The 22,103-nt window shown below is 38.8% G+C and overlaps 1 protein-coding gene across 1 annotated transcript in view; it reads left to right on the forward strand.

Annotated features, from left to right (window-relative positions):
• The window catches only part of FLT4 (fms related receptor tyrosine kinase 4), a 199,749-nt gene that overhangs the window by 118,894 nt on the left and 58,752 nt on the right, over positions 1–22,103 (forward strand). The window contains exon 2 of the mRNA XM_063447902.1: positions 15,787–15,883. Within this exon, the coding sequence (XP_063303972.1) occupies positions 15,787–15,883 (97 nt within the window). The remainder of the gene's footprint in view (positions 1–15,786; positions 15,884–22,103) is intronic.

Here is a 22,103-nt window from a genome sequence, read left to right on the forward strand (position 1 = left end):
AAATTCACAGTTTGGAATTTCTTGGCTACTGAAATGAGATAGGTCAAAAAAGCTGAAGTGGGGGGAAAAAAATCCTTCATGGTGTATTATAATCATTACAGGCACATCTGAAAGGGAACAGTGATTATAATGCACTGTAAATCTAGCCTTGCAATTAAGAGGTTAATAAGAATTGTCACTAGGCTCACTCTTTCTCTCTCTAACTTTTGAAGGTATACGGCTGTTTCTATTCCCTGATTTAATGTGAATGCTGATTTAAGCAAACACTTTTTGCAAAACCAAAAGTGGTCCTCTCCCCCTTCCTGTAAATAGTATGTGTGCACGACGGGGAGGCCTCAGCGTGCCGTGACTGCCCATTACCGGAGTATTTAGTTGCTTTTTCCTGTTCTGCTCAACCCCATGTGCTGGAACAGGACACACCTGCAGGAATCATCCCGGCGGAACCAACTTTCACATAAACTCGACCTCTTATCCTCTCCCTTTATTTCCATTAACCCTGTCAATTCATCTATCACCTTCCACTGCTAGTCATGGGTATTATTCATGAATAGTACATTACTGGAAAACCCAGGACAAGCTGATGTAAGGCAACAGCTTTGTGGTTAACCTGTTCAGTACTATAGCAATGCAATACTATGTGTGGTTTTAAAGGTACACGTTTAGTGAGAACTCTCCAATTAAAACAAAATTCTGTGAAATAAATACAATATATATACTACATATATATGTGTAGTATCTACTAAACAGTGTTTCTCCAAGCACTCCAGCACTGAAACACGAAAAGAGACTTAACTATCATATGATTACAGATTATTGTAGTGGTTATGCTGCCAATAGTCTTTGGGGGACATTCCCCTATTGCCAGTCTATTTGCCAGTTTTGACAAAATAGTTTGACAAAAATACATGGCTTCCTAACACCCAAAGCGTGACATTTTAGCAATTTAGTTTTTTTTTTGTACAGTCCTCTTAAGCTCCTGATGCTTTAGCTGCCTGGAGGTGATGTGAGCACTGAACACTTGCCCAATCCATCATAGACAGAGTAATTTCCCTGCAGCCATCACTTGTGAGAACTGGGGGCTTTTCAAACGTTGACAAGGCTTGGCTCCGCCTTTTTTACAGATTGTCAAGCGGAGGAAAAATACTGAGGCAAAGTAGTCCCTATGTTGTGTTAGTATATTTTTTGACTGGGTTGGAATCTCAGTAAAAGTGATGATATATTTTTGATATACTCATTTTGGAGAGTGGTGACAGAGCCACTTTAACCTAATCCTCAAGTTTAAAATCATCTTAATGAAGACCTACTCCCCAACCTGTAATACTGATATCCTTATCCTGTTCACTGACATGCCTTAGATTGACCGCATATTAAACTGGAATGAAGTGAAGCATAATTACAAAGGAACATAGTATTTGCTTTTTTATATCTCTGTGGTTGAATGTCGCCTTTAGACATAATTGTCAGTTTGAGCACATGCTATATTTGTACATCTACAGATTGTAACACCATGTCCATGGCCTCTCATTCTTAGAGGTAATTTAAAGCAGCAGGTTCTCTTGTTTCTATTTAATGTCCTTGTTAATTGTCATACCAAAGCACGAGTTGGCATTTGATATGTTATGAGTTCTTAGTGTAAACGTTGGGATAACATTTATTGTAGGCGTTGATCTGACACCAGGCCTTAGCCATAAAACTACTGGGCATAGGGCATCATAAAAGGTATTGGTGCATATGCTCTGACTTTGGGGTCTTCAAAGGACAATGTAATTTAAGAAAATATGGAGTGGGCAATAAACTGCCAGGCCAAACCCCTCTGATCCACCCAGGGGTCTGCCCACTTAGAAACAACTAGTTTAAAGGTATATATTGAGGATGTTGGACTATCTAGTGAGAGATTTCTTTTTAACAACTACTTGGAGAACTTTAACATCGGAATCTCCCACAATAATTATATATAAGGGGTAAATATATGTAAGAATGTCTTGTGTTTTCACCAATAAGGCCACAATATAAATATATATTTTGGATAATCTGTTATGTTTTAGCTTTAAAGTGTAACAGGTATTAATTACTTTTGAGTTATAACCCTCTTTTTAATTATAGCATTATTTGCCAGCCACACCTCAATGATTTTGCCACTGTGTCACAACACTATATGTACTATATCTATTTTACCTTCAGAATATAATAGATATTGTATACTTTTAAATTGAGCAATTTGGGGCAAATAGGTCCTGCTCTTTAATCATAGATAGCAGTCTTTGTCATCTCTGTGATTAAATGATAGACTTCATTAAAATTGCTACACAACTGCCCCTGCCAATCATTTGCACCAAATTACTCCATTTAATTTGCTAGTTGGGCTCACGTGGGACTCTCTCTACTAACTGGTAATGTCTAGAAGCTCAATGATAAAATAAAACATGGTATAGTTATTAGGTGCAAACTTGCTCTTAGCTAACAAGTCCATTAAAAAACTCAGTGTCACTATATCTATCATGCAGTAACTTTTTTATTGCAGTTTCACAGAGCTGCCCTAAACGTAGTTGTCTGTTGAGGATTTCAGTCTAGTAGTTCATACAGAAGGCGTTTGAGTGCCTTCTGAGTATGTTTGAAGTGCCTAGTCTGCCTCTCTGTTTAATAGAGGCAGAGCATTATTAGTCACATGCATGAAATCCTACATTAGCTATGGGATTTAAGGCTAATATAGGGATAGGTCACAATCAGCTGCATAAAGCCACCATTGTTCCTGATGCATATTTAATCTTTGATTGTGTTAATGATTTTTCATCTAGAATGGTCTAATGGTCCCAAGGGGCTGTCTGGCCTAAATCCAACATCTGCAGCTTTATGCATTTACGAAGCCGGATAAAGGGGTTAAAATAGCTCATTTGACATTTTCACATAGCACCAGTCCAGCATTTAGAATGAGCAGGTTGTAGATTTTATCACTTTTCCTCTAGTCCCAGAGTTTAGCGTTCTAAAGTTTCAGTTTTTCCAAGCTGCTCTGTAAAGATAATACACAGCGGATTTTTAGCATAAAGCATGACTTTACTCGCCACAGAGAGTTTAACACTAGGGTACAACTGACAGATGCCATTAACTTGACGATCAATGGGGGGTGATGGTAAGGATTAGAGAATTTTAAAGGCGTAAGCAAAATCTGCAGACATTCTCAATTGTCAAGGGTGTCATGCATACCATCATGTCGTGCACACCAACAATGTATCTTTGATGATCCGATCACTTTCACATTCTCTCATGCTGATCGATGTTTAATGATATTTGACCTAATCTGACACAAACCTTTACATACCAAAGGGTTTACTCAGTAACCACTGAGTAATACTATGTTAGCAATTACATTATAAAATGCAGCTAATGTGTCTTCTTCACATAGGATAGCGCCGTGTTTATTGTAAGAGATTCTCAGTGAAAACATTTATTATTCAGGTAATATGTTTTAATTAATCACAATCAACATGTGAACCCTGTTTATATGAAACATGTGAATTAACTATTGGTTAAAGCTGACCTACTCTGTAATAATCATAAATATTTGCTTAAGAGGACTGCCATGTTGCATGGTGGTTTATCATTTCTTTACTTACTGAAGTCAAATGTATACTTATCAAAAACACTGTACATAAAAGATTTAGGGCTGATTTATGATGCTTGCTAAAGTTGTTATCGCTAGCCTTAACAAGTAATGGCTGTTTTTACAGGGGAGGGCTGGCAGTCTTAGGCCTTGGAAAGGAGGGGGGGGGGACAAATCCAGTCAAGTGGCCCATTACACCAAAGAGGGGAGTAAAAACACCTTTCCCATGTGATTGAAAGGGGGGGGCAGTCAATTAAAACAGACACACTCACTGACATGCACACGCACTTGCTGATTTGGCACACACTAACAAGCACACACTCACTGACAGGCACATGCACACACTCACTGACAGACACACGCACACACACACACAGACACACTGTTACAGGCATACTGACTCATACAGACAGACATACTGACACACACACACAGGCATACTGGCTGACACACACACACAGACAGACAAACTGGCACACACACAGAGACATACTGGCACACACAGACAGACATACTGGCACACACACAGACAGTCAGACTTACACACACATAGACAGACATACTGGAACACACATATACATACTGACACACACAGACAAACTGACACACACAGACAGACATACTTACACACACACACACACACAGAGACATACTGACACACACAGACATACTCATACACACACATACACCCAAAGACATGCTGACACACACAGACATACTCATACACACACATACACCCAAAGACATACTGACACACACAGACATACCCATGCACCCAAACTTTAAACTTTTAAAGCCAGTAGACAGAGGCTGAAAAAGGGGATAGGGGCTGAGGAAGGGGACAGGGCTGAGGAAAGGCACAGGGGCTGAGCAAGGGGACAGGGGCTGAGGAAGGGGGACAGGGAGTGAGGAAGGGGATAGGGGCCAAGGAAAGGGACAGGGGCTGAGGAAGGGGGACAGGGGCTGAGGAAGGGGATAGGGGCTGAGGAAGGGGGACAGGGGCTGAGGAAGGGGATAGGGGCTGAGGAATGGGACAGGGCTGATGAAAGGGACAGTGGCTGAGCAAAGGGACAGGGCTGAGCAAGGGGACAGGGGCTGAGGAAGAGGGACAGGGGCTGAGGAAGGGGGACATGGGCTGAGGAAGGGGATAGGGGCTGAGGAAGGAGACAGGGCTGATGAAAGGGACAGGGGCTGAGCAAAGGGACAGGGCTGAGCAAGGGGACAGGGCTGAGGAAAGGCACAGGGGCTGAGCAAGGGGACAGGTGCTGAGGAAGGGGGACAAGGAGTGAGGAAGGGGATAGGGACTGAGGAAAGGGACAGGGCTGAGCAAGGGGATGGGGCTGAGGAAGGGGACAGGGGCTGAGCAAGGGGCATGGACTGAGAAGGGGACAGGGGCTGAGGAAGGGGGGCAGGGGCTGATTAAAGGGGCAGGGGCTGAGCAAAGGGACAGGGCTGAGCAAGGGGACAGGGGCTGAGGAAGAGGGACAGGGGCTGAGGAAGGGGGAGAGAGGCTGAGAAAGGGGATAGTGGCTGAGGAAGGGGACAGGGCTGAGGAAAGGCACAGGGGCTGAGCAAGGGGACAGGTGCTGAGGAAGGGGGACAAGGAGTGAGGAAGGGGATAGGGACTGAGGAAAGGGACAGGGCTGAGCAAGGGGATGGGGCTGAGGAAGGGGACATGGGCTGAGCAAGGGGCATGGGCTGAGAAGGGGACAGGGGCTGAGGAAGGGGGACAGGGGCTGATGAAAGGGGCAGGGGCTGAGCAAAGGGACAGGGCTGAGCAAGGGGACAGGGGCTGAGGAAGAGGGACAGGGGCTGAGGAAGGGGGAGAGAGGCTGAGAAAGGGGATAGTGGCTGAGGAAGGGGACAGGGCTGAGGAAAGGAACAGGGGTTGAGCAAGGGGACAGGGGCTGAGGAAATGGGACAAGGAGTGAGGAAGGGGATAGGGGCTGAGGAAAGGGACAGGGCTGTGCAAGGGGACGGGGCTGAGCAAGGGGACAGGGCTGAGCAGGGGGGGCAGAGGCTGAGTAAGGGGATGGGGCTGAGGAAGAGGTCAGGGGCTGAGGAAGGGAATAGGGGCTGATGAAGGGGATAGGGGCTGAGGAGGGGGATAAAAAAAACTAAAGTGTATTTCCCCCCCTCCCTGAGTCTTACCTTAGGCCAGGGAGGGGTGGGCAGCAGGAGCAGCAACCAGCATGCAGCAGGGAAGTTGGCATCTTCTGATGATGACTTCCTCTGCTCTTCTCCCAGACTCCCCAGCGGTTCTGTGAGAAGAGCAGTGGAAGTCACGCCCCCTCCTCCTGACATCATCAGGAAGAGCCCGGCTGACTTCACTGGCTGCAGGGAGAGTGAGGTAAGTTGAAAAATCCGAATCCGAGGCAGGGGATTCAGAATTTTCCTTTCTTTTGCTGAATGCAGGCAGCCCTGGGTTTAGGGCGGCCTGGGGGGCCTCCCTGCCCACCGTCCCAGCCCGCCCCTGGCTATTTACCAATTGCAAAATATCACCAGTATCAATAGGGAATTGCCGGCCGATGTTAATGTTAAGAACTTCGATAGAGCATGATGGGAGTCATTAACAGCTAATTTCCACCTGATTTCCAACCCGATCACTAAATCTTGCTAGCAGCCACTGTCACTCACAATTTAAAACCTATCTCTGCCTGTGGAAACAGTCACAATTAAAGTTAACAACAGCAAATGTCTTAAACATTCTATAGAGAAAGCTCAGAGATAGGTCCTCACACAAAGTCAACTGAGTCTCTCTTAAAAATGAAATCAGTTATTTCGCAATGAAAATATACTAACCAAATTCAGACGAACTGAACCACCAGATGGAGGAAATTTGGTCCGTCCTAATCATTGAACAAACAGAATTTTTGGACCATGCACAAGTCTAGTAGCCAAGAATCTCAGAGTGTTCTTGTCTACAGGACTCCCCATAAAAGGTTAGCAACTAAAGTCCTTTGACCTTCTGGTATCAGTGCAGCTAAAGTTGGCCTCAGCAGGTTCCAAGGAACCAAAAGATCATAAAACATTTAGTTAACATTGGGTAGTATTGGTCCTTATGAATTAAAATAAATATCCAATGGAAATCCTCAAAAGAATCATAACATTTCGATCCACAAATAGAGCATCCAATAGAGCATCCATTTACTGTTTACAGTAAAAAAAAAAAAGGTTGACCTTATTCAATTCAGCTATGCTCTGTAACTGAAGTTAGGAGGATGGTGTTGCAACTGATTCATTAAGTTGCTTGTGACATTGCCTCTTTCTACATAGAAAACTATTGTCACGTAAATTATAGTAGGAGATATCGAAATTCTGTATTTCAGTGAAATATGACAGTTCTTGCTTAATTTGTTTTATTCACTTAATATGACAATAATCTAATAACTATTAAAGTTGGGTTACCTTTGGATAACCTCAAATTCAATGTCATATACTTCCTAGAACGAGAGTAACAAATCCGGCATAGTTTAGTTCTGACCAACTTGCACCCGAGGATCCGAAAATATTTTGTTTCATTAAATGATATTACTTTGGAGAAGGATTTCACTAAAAATGCTTTCATTTATTTTGTATCCACAGGGCACATTTTTCTACTTGTCCTCTAAGGTCAATTTACAAATAGTTAACATTGGGCTTGAATTGGCCCTTGCAAGCTTGCTTAATGTTTATAGAACACATGCAAAAATAAAAAAACAGCATACTCTCTCCTTCATCTTAAACACCATCAATTCTGGATGTCCTGCAGTTTCTTTTTATTTTTTTCTCTGTAAAAGTGTTCTCAAACATTCTTTTTGTGGACAGTGAAATAATTAGAACACTACATCGAAAATTATTGGGCCAATGTATTTGGTAATTGTCCCCACTGAATGGTTGGTGTAGATCTCAAGCTGACCCCCACGGCATATGTATGGCGTCCAGAGATTATTTTGCTCATCTGCCAAAATCTCAAAAAAACAGTTTGGAAGCAAAGCTTTTCTTTTATGTGACAACTACCTACGTCACAATAATACAATGGTACTGTTGATCCACAACTCTCTCCCTACTCACTTCCTTCCCGCACAATTTCATATTTGCAACTTGCCCTTCCTGGAGGCATTCACAGTGAACTTAAACTTTGCCTTTAGAGCAATACATTAGCCTCAACCCTTCCAGTTGTTGAAAATGCAAGTGGATTGTCATTGGTGACAGTGGAAGCGGTTACAACACTTGGTTGACTAATGCTAATGTAAAGGGTGGGCATGGTAATAAAGACAAAGGATTAGTGTAATTAAAGCCCCCTGATCAGTGCAGCACTCCATCTGATGTTCTCCATCTGATTTTTCTGGTTTTGTCTGCTGTTATTGTTTATTCGTTCCACCGTCATCCTTATCTTGGCTTAACCCTGTCCTTGGCAATTCATGTATTCACAATTTCTTCTCCTGTGTATGCGTTAAGTTTGATAATACGTTCCTTGTTCCTCTTTTTTCCTAAGCTCTGTGTATTAGGGTATCGCTAACTGGCCAGACAGTTAGCTACTTGTGGCACTGGTAGCAGATGGTGTTGCATTCAACTGCCTCCATTGGATGAAGCGATTCAAAACAGATAGTGATGGACTTTTACAAAGTGGAGAAGACATAATAGGAGAGTGCACACTAGCTGAAGAAAAGAGTTGCATGTCCTCTTCAGACTCTCTTCTTGCAATTTCTTTGGCTCATAGTCAAGTTCCTCTTGGAACTTCAAATAAACTATGTCTGCAGTGGTGGGGAAAAGGGAAATATCATAGCCAAATGTATCACCACCACAACAAGACATTGGGGACACTACTTCATTACTCTAATCTACCTCTTCAGTAAAGGTTGTCTCTCATGGCACCAACACACTAGACTTTGCTGATCTCTCTCTTAGTTGCTTCTTTTGGAGGTAACATTGAGAATGACAACAAGTACACTGATTCCACCGATATCTTGCTTCAACCATAAAACACAGAAGGTCCTGCCGTGCCAGTGAATGTGGCAGCAGAGGTGGTCTTCTTGTTTGAGGGATATAAAAAATAGCCTCCTTGTACATGATGGGTGCTACTTTCTACTCAGTCTACCATGCTGTTCTCTGTTTCTTTTTTTTTTTTTTTTTGCACAGTGCTTGCACACATTTAAAGAAAAATAATTATTTTTAAACAAATTCTTCAATGATGCTGTACCCTTCCTGTAATTCAATTATTGCTGTTAGAGCACGCTGGACTGAGCATTTAGAAAAAAATAGATATTCTTAACACAAACTGTTGAAAAAAAACCTAACAATCAGTGCAGGCAGAGTTTACTTGTACAGTAAACTGCATTGCATTTTTTTAAATCCAAAGCAGTGGCACAGAAGCACACTGCAAATCAAATAATCTGTATCTTACAAGACATTATTGCATATCAGTGAAATAATTTATCAGTGGCACTATATTGATTATGCACAGCAGTAACCTAACCACCTCACCAGTCTCTCACTAGAATGGATGACACAAGCTATTTCCCACTCCCATGTAGACACACCACTGGTAACAGATACAACTCACTGCTTGTCTGTCTCCCTCAATAGTTGAGTTAGAGTCAATGTGTCTGGAAGAAAACTGCTTAGAAACATATAGACTTTTTTCTACTGCTCCTCCTTTTTTCCATTCGCTTCTTTGGTCCCTTCTCAATTGATCTGTGAATAAAGTGTTAGTGGTTGTCACCTAACCATCAATCATTTTCAGTGACCTTTATTTCCAGCTTTTGATAGGACAGCAGATACAGCTCACATTGTTGGGCAGACATCATGTCTATCAAGACAAGCTAAGCTGCTTAATCCCATTCTCCCCCAAAATACCAGCTTCTTCTTTATTCCCTCCCTTTTTTTTTTTGGTACTATGGTTAGAACTCAGTCACAAAACAAATTAGGTGGCTTATCCATTGCCTGTTTTTTGTTTTTGTTTTTGAGATACATTCATATGGAGTTTGTGAGATGTGGAATTCAGACAACTCACTGATCACCCAAATTTGGATCAATGCTCAAATCTAGTAAATAGGTGCAGACAGCTATACATGTATTGGTATTTCATTAACCCTCATGCATATAGTGAGCAAGAGTAGGAAACTCCCCCCTGACCATTGCACCTGGGCTACCAAATATTTTTTCACATATATATTATATTAAAGAAAATATAGACACCATTTTAATAAAGCACACATTAAAAAATGTGGTTTGGAAAAGATTCGATTTTTTTTTAACATATGGTTTGCCCTTTATTACAATAAATGGTTTATATCTATCATCAGAGTAATACATATGGTGCACTCTTTCGACGTCAATTAAAGAAAAAAAAATATTGGCTGATGCCCTGTTTATTTGGAAATGTAGAGAACTGAGTATGGTTTTTAACACATTTTTCTGGAAATGTGGATATTAAAACTCATTACAAATGCCCTCAAGCCATAACATTTCATTACTTATGCGTGTAAAACTTACTGAGGTTTAAAATGAGACTACTGCTCAGAATTCTATCTTGGAATTACTAGCTATATTTTTAATATTTAAAAATATCTTTGTTTCCCAGGAAAATTAGTATTATGTTTGCTATTCCCTATATTTAACAAATGTGTATTTGGTAGGTGTGAAATATAAAATCTAGAAATCCACACCTCTTTATCTTGCAACTGGTCGCCTCCATCTTAGCTCCCTGTCAGTTATTGTTATGTGTTCCGTCCTTTGCACCTGGCAGTCAACAATTTCAAAGTCAGCACAAGTTATAAGTGATTTTCAATGTTTGATGCAATAGAGTAAATTCCAGAGAAGTAACAGTTCCTCTTTAAGAAGTATATAATAACCCACTCAACCTTCTCAACTTCAGATGTTTCTTGAATTTATCTTCTCTTAAATACAGCTGAAAATGCAGGGTCTGTGAGACTGTACTATCAATTCTACCTGCAGCCATTTTGTGGGTGGGGGCACTATAAACAAATGTATGCATGTATGTATGTATACATAGAAATATGCAAAGAGATGAAGAACTACACATTAATTGGTTATTCACTCAACTGTAAATTGTGTATTAAGGGCCAGGTTAGGCATGTGAGACACACCTTGGGATTTCAAAGTTAAATGAATTTAGTTTGAACTAACACTGGCTAATCAAATAGAACATGTTTATGCAATTCTATGTGAATTGATCATTTACAGATTTTTAATGTAATAAGATATAGACCACAAGACAAGCTTGGAATCTTGTAAATGTCCAATGAAGCCATCCAGGTTAAATACTTCAGCACTATATGATATCATCTCATCTTTTGGAAAGCCCCTAGCTACTTCTATACATCTTAGCATTTTAAAGACTACGTTGGATTTTGGATGTGTTTAACAAATCTTGTAACAAAAAAAGTCATATTTTAAGACTCTGTTGTGGCATGCACGAAGACGATCCTAATGAAATGCTATTATTGCTGGAAAACAAAGGGAGCAGGAACACTAGTGATCTTCAGGAACCTTTGTGGTTTGCACCAATATTAGGTACAGATCACATTAACAGCTCCCTCCTCAGATTCAGAGCCAGATCCAGTCAGAGACCCGCTGAGCTGCCTATGCCACCTAATCGATAATCTGACCCGTATTTATTGTATGTGACAAAATAATATGTTATTTCTGTTTATATGCTATTATTTGCTTGCTATGAATCCCTTGTTTGAGATAGAAGCTCTTATAATGCTTTTTAAAGCAGTAATGTTTGGTGGTGAAAGTATTAATCAGAGAATATTAGTTTTTGAAATCATTATATAATAGTTTTCGTGAAATTATATCTTTGTGGCTTAAATAAATATTTCTAATACTTTGTGTTAATCACTTTTAGTTCTCTGAGGTCTAGATTTGTTTATCCCTGGTAATTGAATACAAATCTTTCCAAGCACTCTAATAGAAATCTTTTAGATTAAAAAGAGTGATACATTTTAGCTAAAGTAATTAAATCCATTCCTCCAAAAAAAGAAAATTTATAAATCTCATTCCCATGTTTTACATGCAGAGACGGGGAGTCAGCTACAGACGCAGGTTTATCTTTAGGGACCAAAAATATATTATTTTATGTTTGTATGCATTTATTGGTTTATAATGTCTCAACTGAGCAAACGTAAATTTCTACAAATAAATACGGACCAGGGCTTTGCTTAGACAAGCTTAAAGTTTAAAAGAAATTGGTGTTCAGAGAACATTCCTTCAAGGCAGATTACCCTATATGCACAAGATGTAAGTGTAAGTGGTGGTAAAATCATGGAGGAAGTAGCCGGATATGCAGGTTTCTGTGCATTTACAGCACTACTACACAATGAGATACATACCTCAAATACCCCAAAATTCAGTTTTATTAGATAAACTTGACTACAATTTATGGAACGGAATCTCTTTTAAAGTCAGACACTCGCCGAATCTATGGCACAATATAGAGTTATATAATGATAAGACACAGTCTTCGTATTGCTTACTAGGATGTAATCAGATTAGATATTAAATAAAAAATTTAACAGCATAACTGACAGAGAGAGTTAAAACAATCAGCTTTGTAAAGAAAACAAAATTCCAGAAAATACAGAGTTATTAAATGCAACATATATACTGGCTTAGTCTCTCCTCGTTAAACACAACCTCTTCTGCCCTAAGGACATTTTCTCGATCGATTAAAACGCAACTTTTATTATGGTATGTTAAAATCTAATAAAATAATAATTGATAAACACAAATAATAACCAAAAAAAAAAGCATAGTAATAGTTTGTGCATTTTGAGCTCAAGAAAGAAAAGTAAAACAGTTTTACAGTTTGCTGGATTGTAGACTGCTAGATACTTTTTACTGTTTTATACACAAACTGGCAAAGTAAACTCTCAAAGGGAATCTAGAACTTCATGAAAAACGTCTACTCAACTTTTACAATATGACTTATTCAAGTAGCGGAAATGAGAAACGTAGATCACTGATAGCAAAGCAGAATTGCCAAATCAAATATAGTGGTGGCAGTCAAAGACAAACTGACTAATATTAAAAGTAAAGGTGCAAAGTAGATAAAAAAAAATATATCTCACTTACAATATATTGCTTTTTTTTAGATTTGCTCACCTTACTCTAATATGTAACTATAGTTTTTATAATTAAATCCTTCTAGCACGTAAGCTCATTGAGCAGGGCCCTCAACCCCTCCTGTGCGTCCATTTGTCTGGTTACAATTACGTGTCTGTTAGTCCACCCATTGTACAGCACTATGGAATTTGCTAGCGCTATATAAATAATAAAATAATAATAATAATAACCTATCTCCATACTAACTTTTGCCATTGCGTTTTTGTTATACATAAAGCCTTATCATGGTAAGAGCTAACCTAGATAATATGGATGCGAGTATTATTGTCATTATTCTCCCTTGATTATTTATTCAAATCTAATATGCACCTCAATTTTTGAAACCTGGAAGCTGAAATAATGTTTCTGCTGGTGAATGTAATGCGCAATAATACAAGAAGATACTACTATATAACATTGTGATAACAATAACAGTAACATTCAATTTTAGTGCTACATGGTTTTAAGTCTATACTTTCTTAAGCTCTCTTTCAGGAATGCAATTTGCCTGTGTGAATTCACCAGTTTGAATTCACTAGTTTTAATTCAGCAGTTTTAAGTTGCTTGTGTGAATTCGCTGGAAAATTTTAAGTGTGATTCGAATGTAATGAGCCATCGAATCTAATGCACATTCAAATTTTGGAAACGTTATTTATTGGAAACATTTTTCAGCCCAGACAATAGAAACAACAAAGATTCTTAAGAAGAAATAAATACACTAATATAAAAACCATCATTAATCTTCATTATGGTCACCTATATCATTGCCAGACAATTAGCATGTAATCTGAACTAATAATTAAGCCTTTTTATACAAACCCATAAATTAGGTCTGATTCCTTTTCCTACCACTCGCTGCCACCATTAACTAATCAGTGACACACTATTTGATTTCACTTGTGTCAAGTTTTTGGTAACTGAGACGGTGTTTGTATAGCATACACCTCACATTAAATGGAGGGCAGTTTTTGTTAAATTCCCATGTGATTATAGTAGAATATACAGTCCATAAATCACTTGCTTTGAAAAGAGTAGATATCTACACAATTGGCCATAAACTTTTATTTGTGAGGACTACTAATACACATAAATGTTTTAAACCCTTTTTTTTTACCTTTGTTGTTTTCATAAAAGAAAATGTTTTGGAAGTCTTCACCAAGTCTCAGAATAATATAGGCTGTTTAAAAAATATATATATATAAACCATTGTATTTTATGGAGAGCACCTACATCTTCAGCACAACACATGCCATGATCACCGCCAACAGTCATCAACTGTTAATGCTCAGTTGCTCTGAATGATTTTATTATTTAAAGGGATACTATAGGCACCAGAAAAACTACAGCTTATTGAATTTGTTCTGGTGAGTAGAATCATTCCCTTCACGCGTTTTTTTTACTGTAAACACTGTCTTTTCCGAAAAAAATAAGTGTTTATATTACAGCCTAGTGATAACTCCACTGGCCACTCCTTAGATGACTGCTTGAGGTGCTTCTGGGGGCCAGTGCTGCACACTGTGCAGTATTGTCATTTCATGTCTCCACCCTCTGCATAGAGACACTAAACTTTCCTCATAGAGATGCATTGATTCAGGTAATCTCTATAAGGATATGCTGATTGGCCAGGGCTGGCTCTTCCCCTAATCTGCCTCCTTAACAGTCTCAGCCAATCCTCTGGGGAAGCATTGTGATTGGCTCAAATCACCACTTATGATGATGTCAGCAGACAGCAGGCAGGTCAGAGGCAGCAGCTGCAGACTTGAATACAAGTAAGATTTTACTATATTTAGGCAGGCAAAGGGGAGCCAGAGGGGCTAAATGGTGGTTTTAACACTATAGGATCAAAAATACATGTTTGTGTTCCTGACCCTTTCATTTAATTAATGCATGGGGGATCTAAACATGTGTGCATGTGCCTTGCTTTTGTTTAAAAATAAAGCTTTTTCCCACTATGGGATTAGTTAGAGAAGTGCATTGGGTAACATAGAGTTCTGATTGGCTGGGGAGCATGCTAATGATACATTCAATTGCCTAGAATGTAGAAATGAATATAACGAAGAAGGCAAAGACTAAGGGTTGTAGTTATTAAATGACCTGCCAGCTAGAGTATGAAGATTTAAAATTGTATGCAGAGTTAGTATAATGTCTGATAATAAAATGAAAGGTACATTATCATGAATACCACACATTTTTTTAATGTCATTGCTGTTGTAATGTAAAAAAGTCCAGGGTGAATCTCTAACAGTTCATCATTACAATGGTGCTTCTTTCTTATTAGCATGTTTTATAACAGCTCTGTTTTAATTTTCACTTAGAGCTATGGCTACATGAAGTTAAGGGGTACATCCATTCCAGATCTCTGTACCTGCTATCATTCGGAATGATAGCAGTTACAGTTTACATTTACAGTATCAAGTGTCCAATGTTTAGGGTGCACCACTGCATCCCTGTACTCTAAAGAAGAGAGTTTGATAAACCTGACACACGTTTGTTCCCCATGCTGTATTGAACACATCATTACAAAAAGAGCTGTAATGATGTCTTAATTACAAAAAGCAACATTTTGATAGGACATCTTGAGAGTTTTGAGATGAGTTAGTTTTTCCTAAATGTCATAAAATACTTGTTCTCTTCTGTGTATCAACAGATAAAGTGCAATAAGGTGTTGACATTTTTGAAGATCTTTCTCAATAGATACATTTTAATGAATCACATCAAAATGTTTATTTACAAAGCCAGCTTGGAAAAAAACAACATCACACCAATGAAACTACTCAATCATGCACACTTCCAAGCAAGATCTTTACTTCCGACACAAGTTTTAGTGGGAAGCCTCCTGGCTGTGGCATTGTGAGTCTGAGATGAAACATTCTCCAGCATTTGTGACTAAATATGAATAAATCATTGTTTTGATATTGCATATATACACACGAGAGATGTGGATAGGGGCAAGGTGGTCAATTCCCAGCTAAATGGCTAAACCATTATCTTTAATTAGCAATCCTGATTTAGGAATAAAACATGAGCCTGGATATGGAAGACCTATTGGTTAATTCCTCATCTAATTTTCTCCTCAGATCTGGTGCAGGGATATTCTATGATCCCACCTACCCTTAACATCACAGAAGACGAGCTTGTCATCGACTCTAATGACACATTAATCATCAGCTGCAGGTAAGAGTAAAAGGCATCAAAGTCTGTATGACAAATACACATACTTTAATGTACAGCTATTGTGACATTGGCCCTGTGCAAGGCAGCTCCAGATTCTTCTCAACACAGGTATCTTTCTCTGGCCTGGTATATCCTGGTGCAGTAAGGAGAGCACCCAATGGTCTTTCAAAGTCTCTTAATAACTACTTTCATGCCAGCAAAACGAATGTACAATCAGCTTTTAGATCCAGTTGCCATTAAACGCTAAAGTACATTGAAGAACCGCATTTTAAATATGACAAGAACTTTTCCATATCCTTTTATTAGATCAAGTTAAAATTCATGTTCCTCATTCTGGAGAGGGGGCTTATGAATAAGACACAAGGTGGTTATTTTATTTATTTATTTATTTATTTATTGCTATCGCCCTACCAAGAATAGGGAACATGTATTTTAATATCCTGCCAAAGAGCCACAGCTACAAAGGGTTTTGAAAAATACATGTCACATTTACAATCTGGTCCTTCAATGTGCTCATACAGTGTCCCTCACTCCAATTTTATAGTTTGGAGTTATATTTATGGGACATACGGAATAAGAACTTACCCATATAAGCAATAATTAGATTATGAATACATAGGCATATGAAATATAAGGGATATAATATGGTGTGTATATTTTTTTTCATTTCTCAATTTATGTGCTAGCTATGACTACATTTTCCAAATAAACAGTATGCTAATAGTTTTAAAACATTACATTTTGGTAGTGAAGGACTATAGTAATCAGTGTTTTAGTAATCTAGCATTTGCAGGTTTAACTTTGCCCTCATTCTTTAACACACAGCACATTCAGATTTTTGGTTTCAAGTGTCACCGATATTGGGTACTCCGAGTCCCCTGTACTGATTTAGTTTGAAAGTCCCCTGTACTGATTTTTGGTTTCAAGTTTCACAGATATTGGGTACTCCGAGTCCCCTGTACTGATTTCGTTTGAAAGTCCCCTGTACTGATTTTTGGTTTCAAGTTTCACAGATATTGGGTACTCCGAGTCCCCTGTACTGATTTAGTTTGAAAACTAGAGTAACTTACTGTACAAGCAGGTAGAGACTGTCATATACCTACCTCCTCTTCTGATTGGTCGGGTCCGTAAGTAGTTTCTTACTCTTACTCAAAGAGTAGCTGCACCTTTGTCCAAGAGTAGTAAATCCAAGTCACATTTAAATTCAAGTTAACCCCTTAAGGACACATGACGTGTGTGACACGTCATGATTCCATTTTATTCCAGAAGTTTGGTCCTTAAGGGGTTAAACATATTAAAATATGGGAAAGCTAATGATTTGCAGTTGTTTTTTGCCAATACAGTTAAAAAAAAAAAGAAAACTAAACATTAACTAAAGTGAAACTTAATGTAGGAATTTTAATCTTAAGATGTGTTTCTGTAGAAACAATAACAAAGAATACTTTATAATAGGAAATCAGTCCCGAGTCTGCTTTTACAGAAGTACCGTTTGCTCTTATGTCTTCATCCTAGCCTCAGGATTTAATATTCAAGTGAAAGAAAAAAAACATTTTCGCTAATCACATATGCCTGTCCAAGATCCAAAATGCAGGGCACTGTTTTTCTAGCTCTGTAATGAACTGAATTTGTAATTGTGCCCAGTTTTCTTTGGATATATAACACTAACCATTGAAAAGTGGAATTTTTAGGATTCATCAAGTCGGAGAATTGGGTCAGAATGTTCAGCTTGAAAGTGTATTAACGGACGAATTTGTTTTTTTCTGAGCAAAAATATAAGATTTAGACACTAAGAATGTATTTCAGAGAGCTAAAAACAAGTTGTGTTAAATTTACGATAACTGACCTAGTAATAAAATGATTCCCGTTTTTTAATTGAGCTATTGCAGTATAAATTTTAAAATTTAGATATGAATTCACTCTTCGGAATTTACTCTTTAATAATCTCCAAAATTATTGTGGGTCTAATGCAAATTGCAGGAGACCATTCAAAACAGTACAGGACACAGTGTAAAAGCAATGACAGTCACTCCAGGCATTTTAGGCACCAACACTACTTTAATGCATATGGTGGTTGACGGTTTTGGTCCTTATTTTGCTGGGGGGGGGGGGGAGGAGGATTACATTTTCAAATCTTTATAGATTTTGCACAAATAAAAGATGTTTTGCAGAATGCTGCACTTGAAGCCTGCCTCTTTAGCCATGCCCACTCATCTTAGAAATAATTCCTTATCGCTGTATGCACACAGATTCACTGATAGCACTGATTTAACTGCATTTAATCCACAACCTCACAGCAGTCAGTGAGAGAAACTACAAACAGGTAGCAATATTCTTACTATATGTTTGTGTGTCATCTACTTCTAATGCTGGTTGTTTTGTAGTTCTAATCACAAAGTGCAATCTGTGGCTGAGCTGTGTGCATACATTTCATCAGGATGTCTTTTTCTGGAGTGAGGGAAGTATACAGGCTTATGATATAGCAAATGCATTAAAATTGTGTTGGTGCGTGGTGTGTCTTTTGATCTCCGCAGTATAACAAATGTAAACATTGCTGCATGCATACCTCTCAATATTGGCAGTCCTAGAATCGCAACGCCGGTGGGGTGGAGTGATGGGGGCTATCGCATCTCTTGCTCTGCCCAAAAGGAGGCAGACCCACCTACATGGGGAACTACCTGCCAGGAAGGGGGCATGTAAATACACACCAGGCTGCCTGACAATCTTTTTTTTAGATTCTTTATTTTTATTGACAATCAGTACAGAAGAGAAAAAGAAAACAATAAAACACCATGAGGCACTCAAAATTTGTAAAATGTACAAATCAATATGCAGAAGCGATGCAGCCTGTAGAACATGGAGAAGTGAATCTATGCATACCTCAGAGTGGGCTGTCATACAAAGATGGTCAATTATATAAATACAATTAATTATAATAGACAGAATAAAGTGAGTAACAGATAAGAACCCTATATTGCAGCAATCACAGCATCCAAATGAAACAAGTGATTGTTCCCGTTAGGGCGAGCAAATTACTAATTTAATAAAAGATAAACACTCACAACCATTCCTGTTGCTACAACAGAGGATTGAAGAAATGAAAAGAGAACAGGAGAAAAGAAAACAAAAAAGAAAGAGTATATAAAAGTAAAGAGAAAAAACAGACAGGGTCACCATTGGTACCGCCACTCCAAACCACCACTATGATCCTGGCCTGCCAATCATTTTAGCTAGTCCACTGAGCACTGACCCTGCAAGGAGCACTGTTTCAGTGCTTGTGCTTTGATTGTTGGGCACAAGATCTGGTGTCCCCAAAAGCAGGACACCGGGGGACTAAGGCCAGATGGTGAAATGGGACCCAAAAATCTGGACAATGATGGCAAAATCTGGACAGTTGGGAGGCATGTTGCTGTTTGTAAAAAATGGAAATGTATACATTTATCAGTCAGGACGCCCGAGTGGAAATCAATTAGTATGTCAGACTGTCAGACTGCTACTATAGGTGCTTCCTTGTGAAGACTTTCAATAATTCTCATAGAGAAGCATAAGATTCAATCATGCTCTAAGAGAAGCAACTAGATGGCTGAGCATGGAGATTGGCATGCATGACCAGTAGGTCCCCAATAATTCTTGTTGAGAAGCATTGGATGGGACCAGTGAACATCCAGATATATAATGTCAGAAAAGTAGGAGACTGGATGAAAAGTAAGTAAAAGCACATTTCTTTAAATGGGGAGGTATACTATAATAGTTATGTAACATTAAATAAAATAATGTATTTTTAATGTTAGAGTTTTTCTTTAAATCAATTCATTAAAGCAGTGTTTAGAAAAAAAAAAACACCTTAGACAAAACTGGGTAATCCTTAAATCCTGGACTGGTAGGTGTGCCTTGAGGACTGGGTTGGGAAACACTGCATTAAAGGGACAGTTTAAGCACCATAAGAAAGTCATCAAAATACATTTGTTATGATGCCAGGAGTGTTCCTTTAAAAAGTGTCCATACTGCTAATATGAATGTGTTTTAAATTACAGAAACCTATTGAGAAAGATGTAACCAAAGGTTTGTCCATTGAATGAAGTATACCATTAAAACACGTATACAACATATGGATTGTTTTATGTAGTCTTCTCCCTTTATAACATTATATGGATCCCAAGCTACCACAATGAACATCACTGACATTACGCTAATGACCCAATAACACTGGATTTTGTATATTCCATATAAGCTCTTAAACAATGAGAGGCAGGGATCCAAGCCAACATCTTGTTAAAGTGATAGTAAAGTCTCACATTAAAGTCAGCGTTGGGGAATGCGTGGTTTCTAAATCACAGTTTAATATAAAATAAACCTGATCCTGTTTTACGTTAAGAGTAACACGTTTAGAATTTCACTTACTGAAGCTCAAACAAAGAAAATAGAGAAAGGTTTTTCAACAATTTTCTAAATTCTTTAGTTATTTGTCATACATACTGTATCGAAACATGACTTCCTTTGCAGCAAAGATAATTAAAATGCAAACTTTCTATTGTTTTAATAAAAAGAAAGTGTTAACCCTATACACTGCCATCATATCGGACTTGATTGATTTGATAATAGACAGAACTGTTTAACCCCTTAAGGACACATGACGTGTGTGACACGTCATGATTCCCTTTTATTCCAGAAGTTTGGTCCTTAAGGGGTTAAATGCCTCACTAGTAAGTATTAAAAAAATTATTTCAGATGCATTGCTAGCACATAAATATGGGATAATACAGCAATTATGTGTATCCACATTTGTCCAGATACACATAAACATCTAATTTATGAAAATGTACACAATGGATTATTTTGTTTGTTTGATTATCCTTATTGAGGGGATGGACATTTTGTAGACATTTTGTAGACATTGCAGATATATGCAGGGTCTATATAAATATACAATATATAGGAAGGGGAATAGGAAAGGCCCATGTTCTTTTTGGAAGCTGCTGGCAGACAAAACAAATGTGGGCAGTTTAACATGTGTACCACCTCGGATACTGCCCCAATAGCTTGACACTGTGGTTCCAAGTTACCAAAAGAAACCCATACAAATCAATCATACTTGCATGAGATACCTTCCACATCCATCAAGGTCCGATCTGCTGTAGTATCCTTGGGCAGACTATCTTTACTGTCGGGGGGGGGGGGGGGGGGAGGAGGTTGTGAATGTCCCTTTCTCCCTCTTGCCTGGCCAGCCTCTCTCACAGGCTAACAAGGTTGTCCCATACACCATGTATCCTAGCTACTGCTTGTGCCACTGCTGCTCCTTCTCCTCCAGTAATAGAACCATGCAGGTTGGGTTCATTTTGGCAACTGAACTACCTGCTGGTGTCCTTTTTATATTGTACAGCTGATGCGAATAGTTGACAGATGCGTTATTAACCCATTGTGGTCCACAGTAACATTGTAGTGTTTGTGCATGTTTCTTTAAAAGACACTCTAGGTACATTCCACATTTCATTGTTAAACAAGTTCTGAACAGTTAACAGTTAATTGGGGTCCCTGGACACCTACAGCTCAGCCCCCAGTAACTGAATAGCTAAGTGGAGTTATACTCTGCCTTACGCTATACCAAATTATACCAGCAATAGCAGGCAAAGATAGGCTAAGAGCTCTCAGTTGACACTCTCAGCCAACCGCTAACTGCTATTGCTGCTGTGATTTGGTATGGCAGTAGGCGGAATCTATCTCTATCTTAGCCACTCCATCAAATGGGCTGGGCTGTAGGCATCTTGGGACCCTGATTCACCATTAAACCAATTGGGAACAGTTTAACAAAGAAACATGGGATTGCACCTAGGGACTCCAAGTACCATAAACATTTTCATGAGTTGAAGTGGTTATGGTGTCAAGAATGTCCAGTTAAGGTGTTCAAATAGCCTTTTCAGGAGTGGTGCACATGTGTTTCTTATATTATCAATTTTATATTTCAGTTATTTTTCAGTATAATTCATAAAATAAAGTTTTTACTCACCTTTTTCAAGTGCCGAGACCCCCTCGGTGCTGCTCAATTCTCTTCCTCCCACAACATTGTCGAGAAGGCATAGCCTCCCATGACAATGGTCCAATCCAATGCTCCTCATAGAGAAGCATATTATACCTGATGTGCATTGAATTAAATGTGCTTCTGCATTATGTGACTGGAATTTACTTGGTCAGTGTAGCGGCAGCCCCTCTAGTGGCTGTCATACTG

Source organism: Pelobates fuscus, chromosome 3, assembly GCF_036172605.1.
Source record: "Pelobates fuscus isolate aPelFus1 chromosome 3, aPelFus1.pri, whole genome shotgun sequence".
Taxonomy (NCBI): domain Eukaryota; kingdom Metazoa; phylum Chordata; class Amphibia; order Anura; family Pelobatidae; genus Pelobates; species Pelobates fuscus.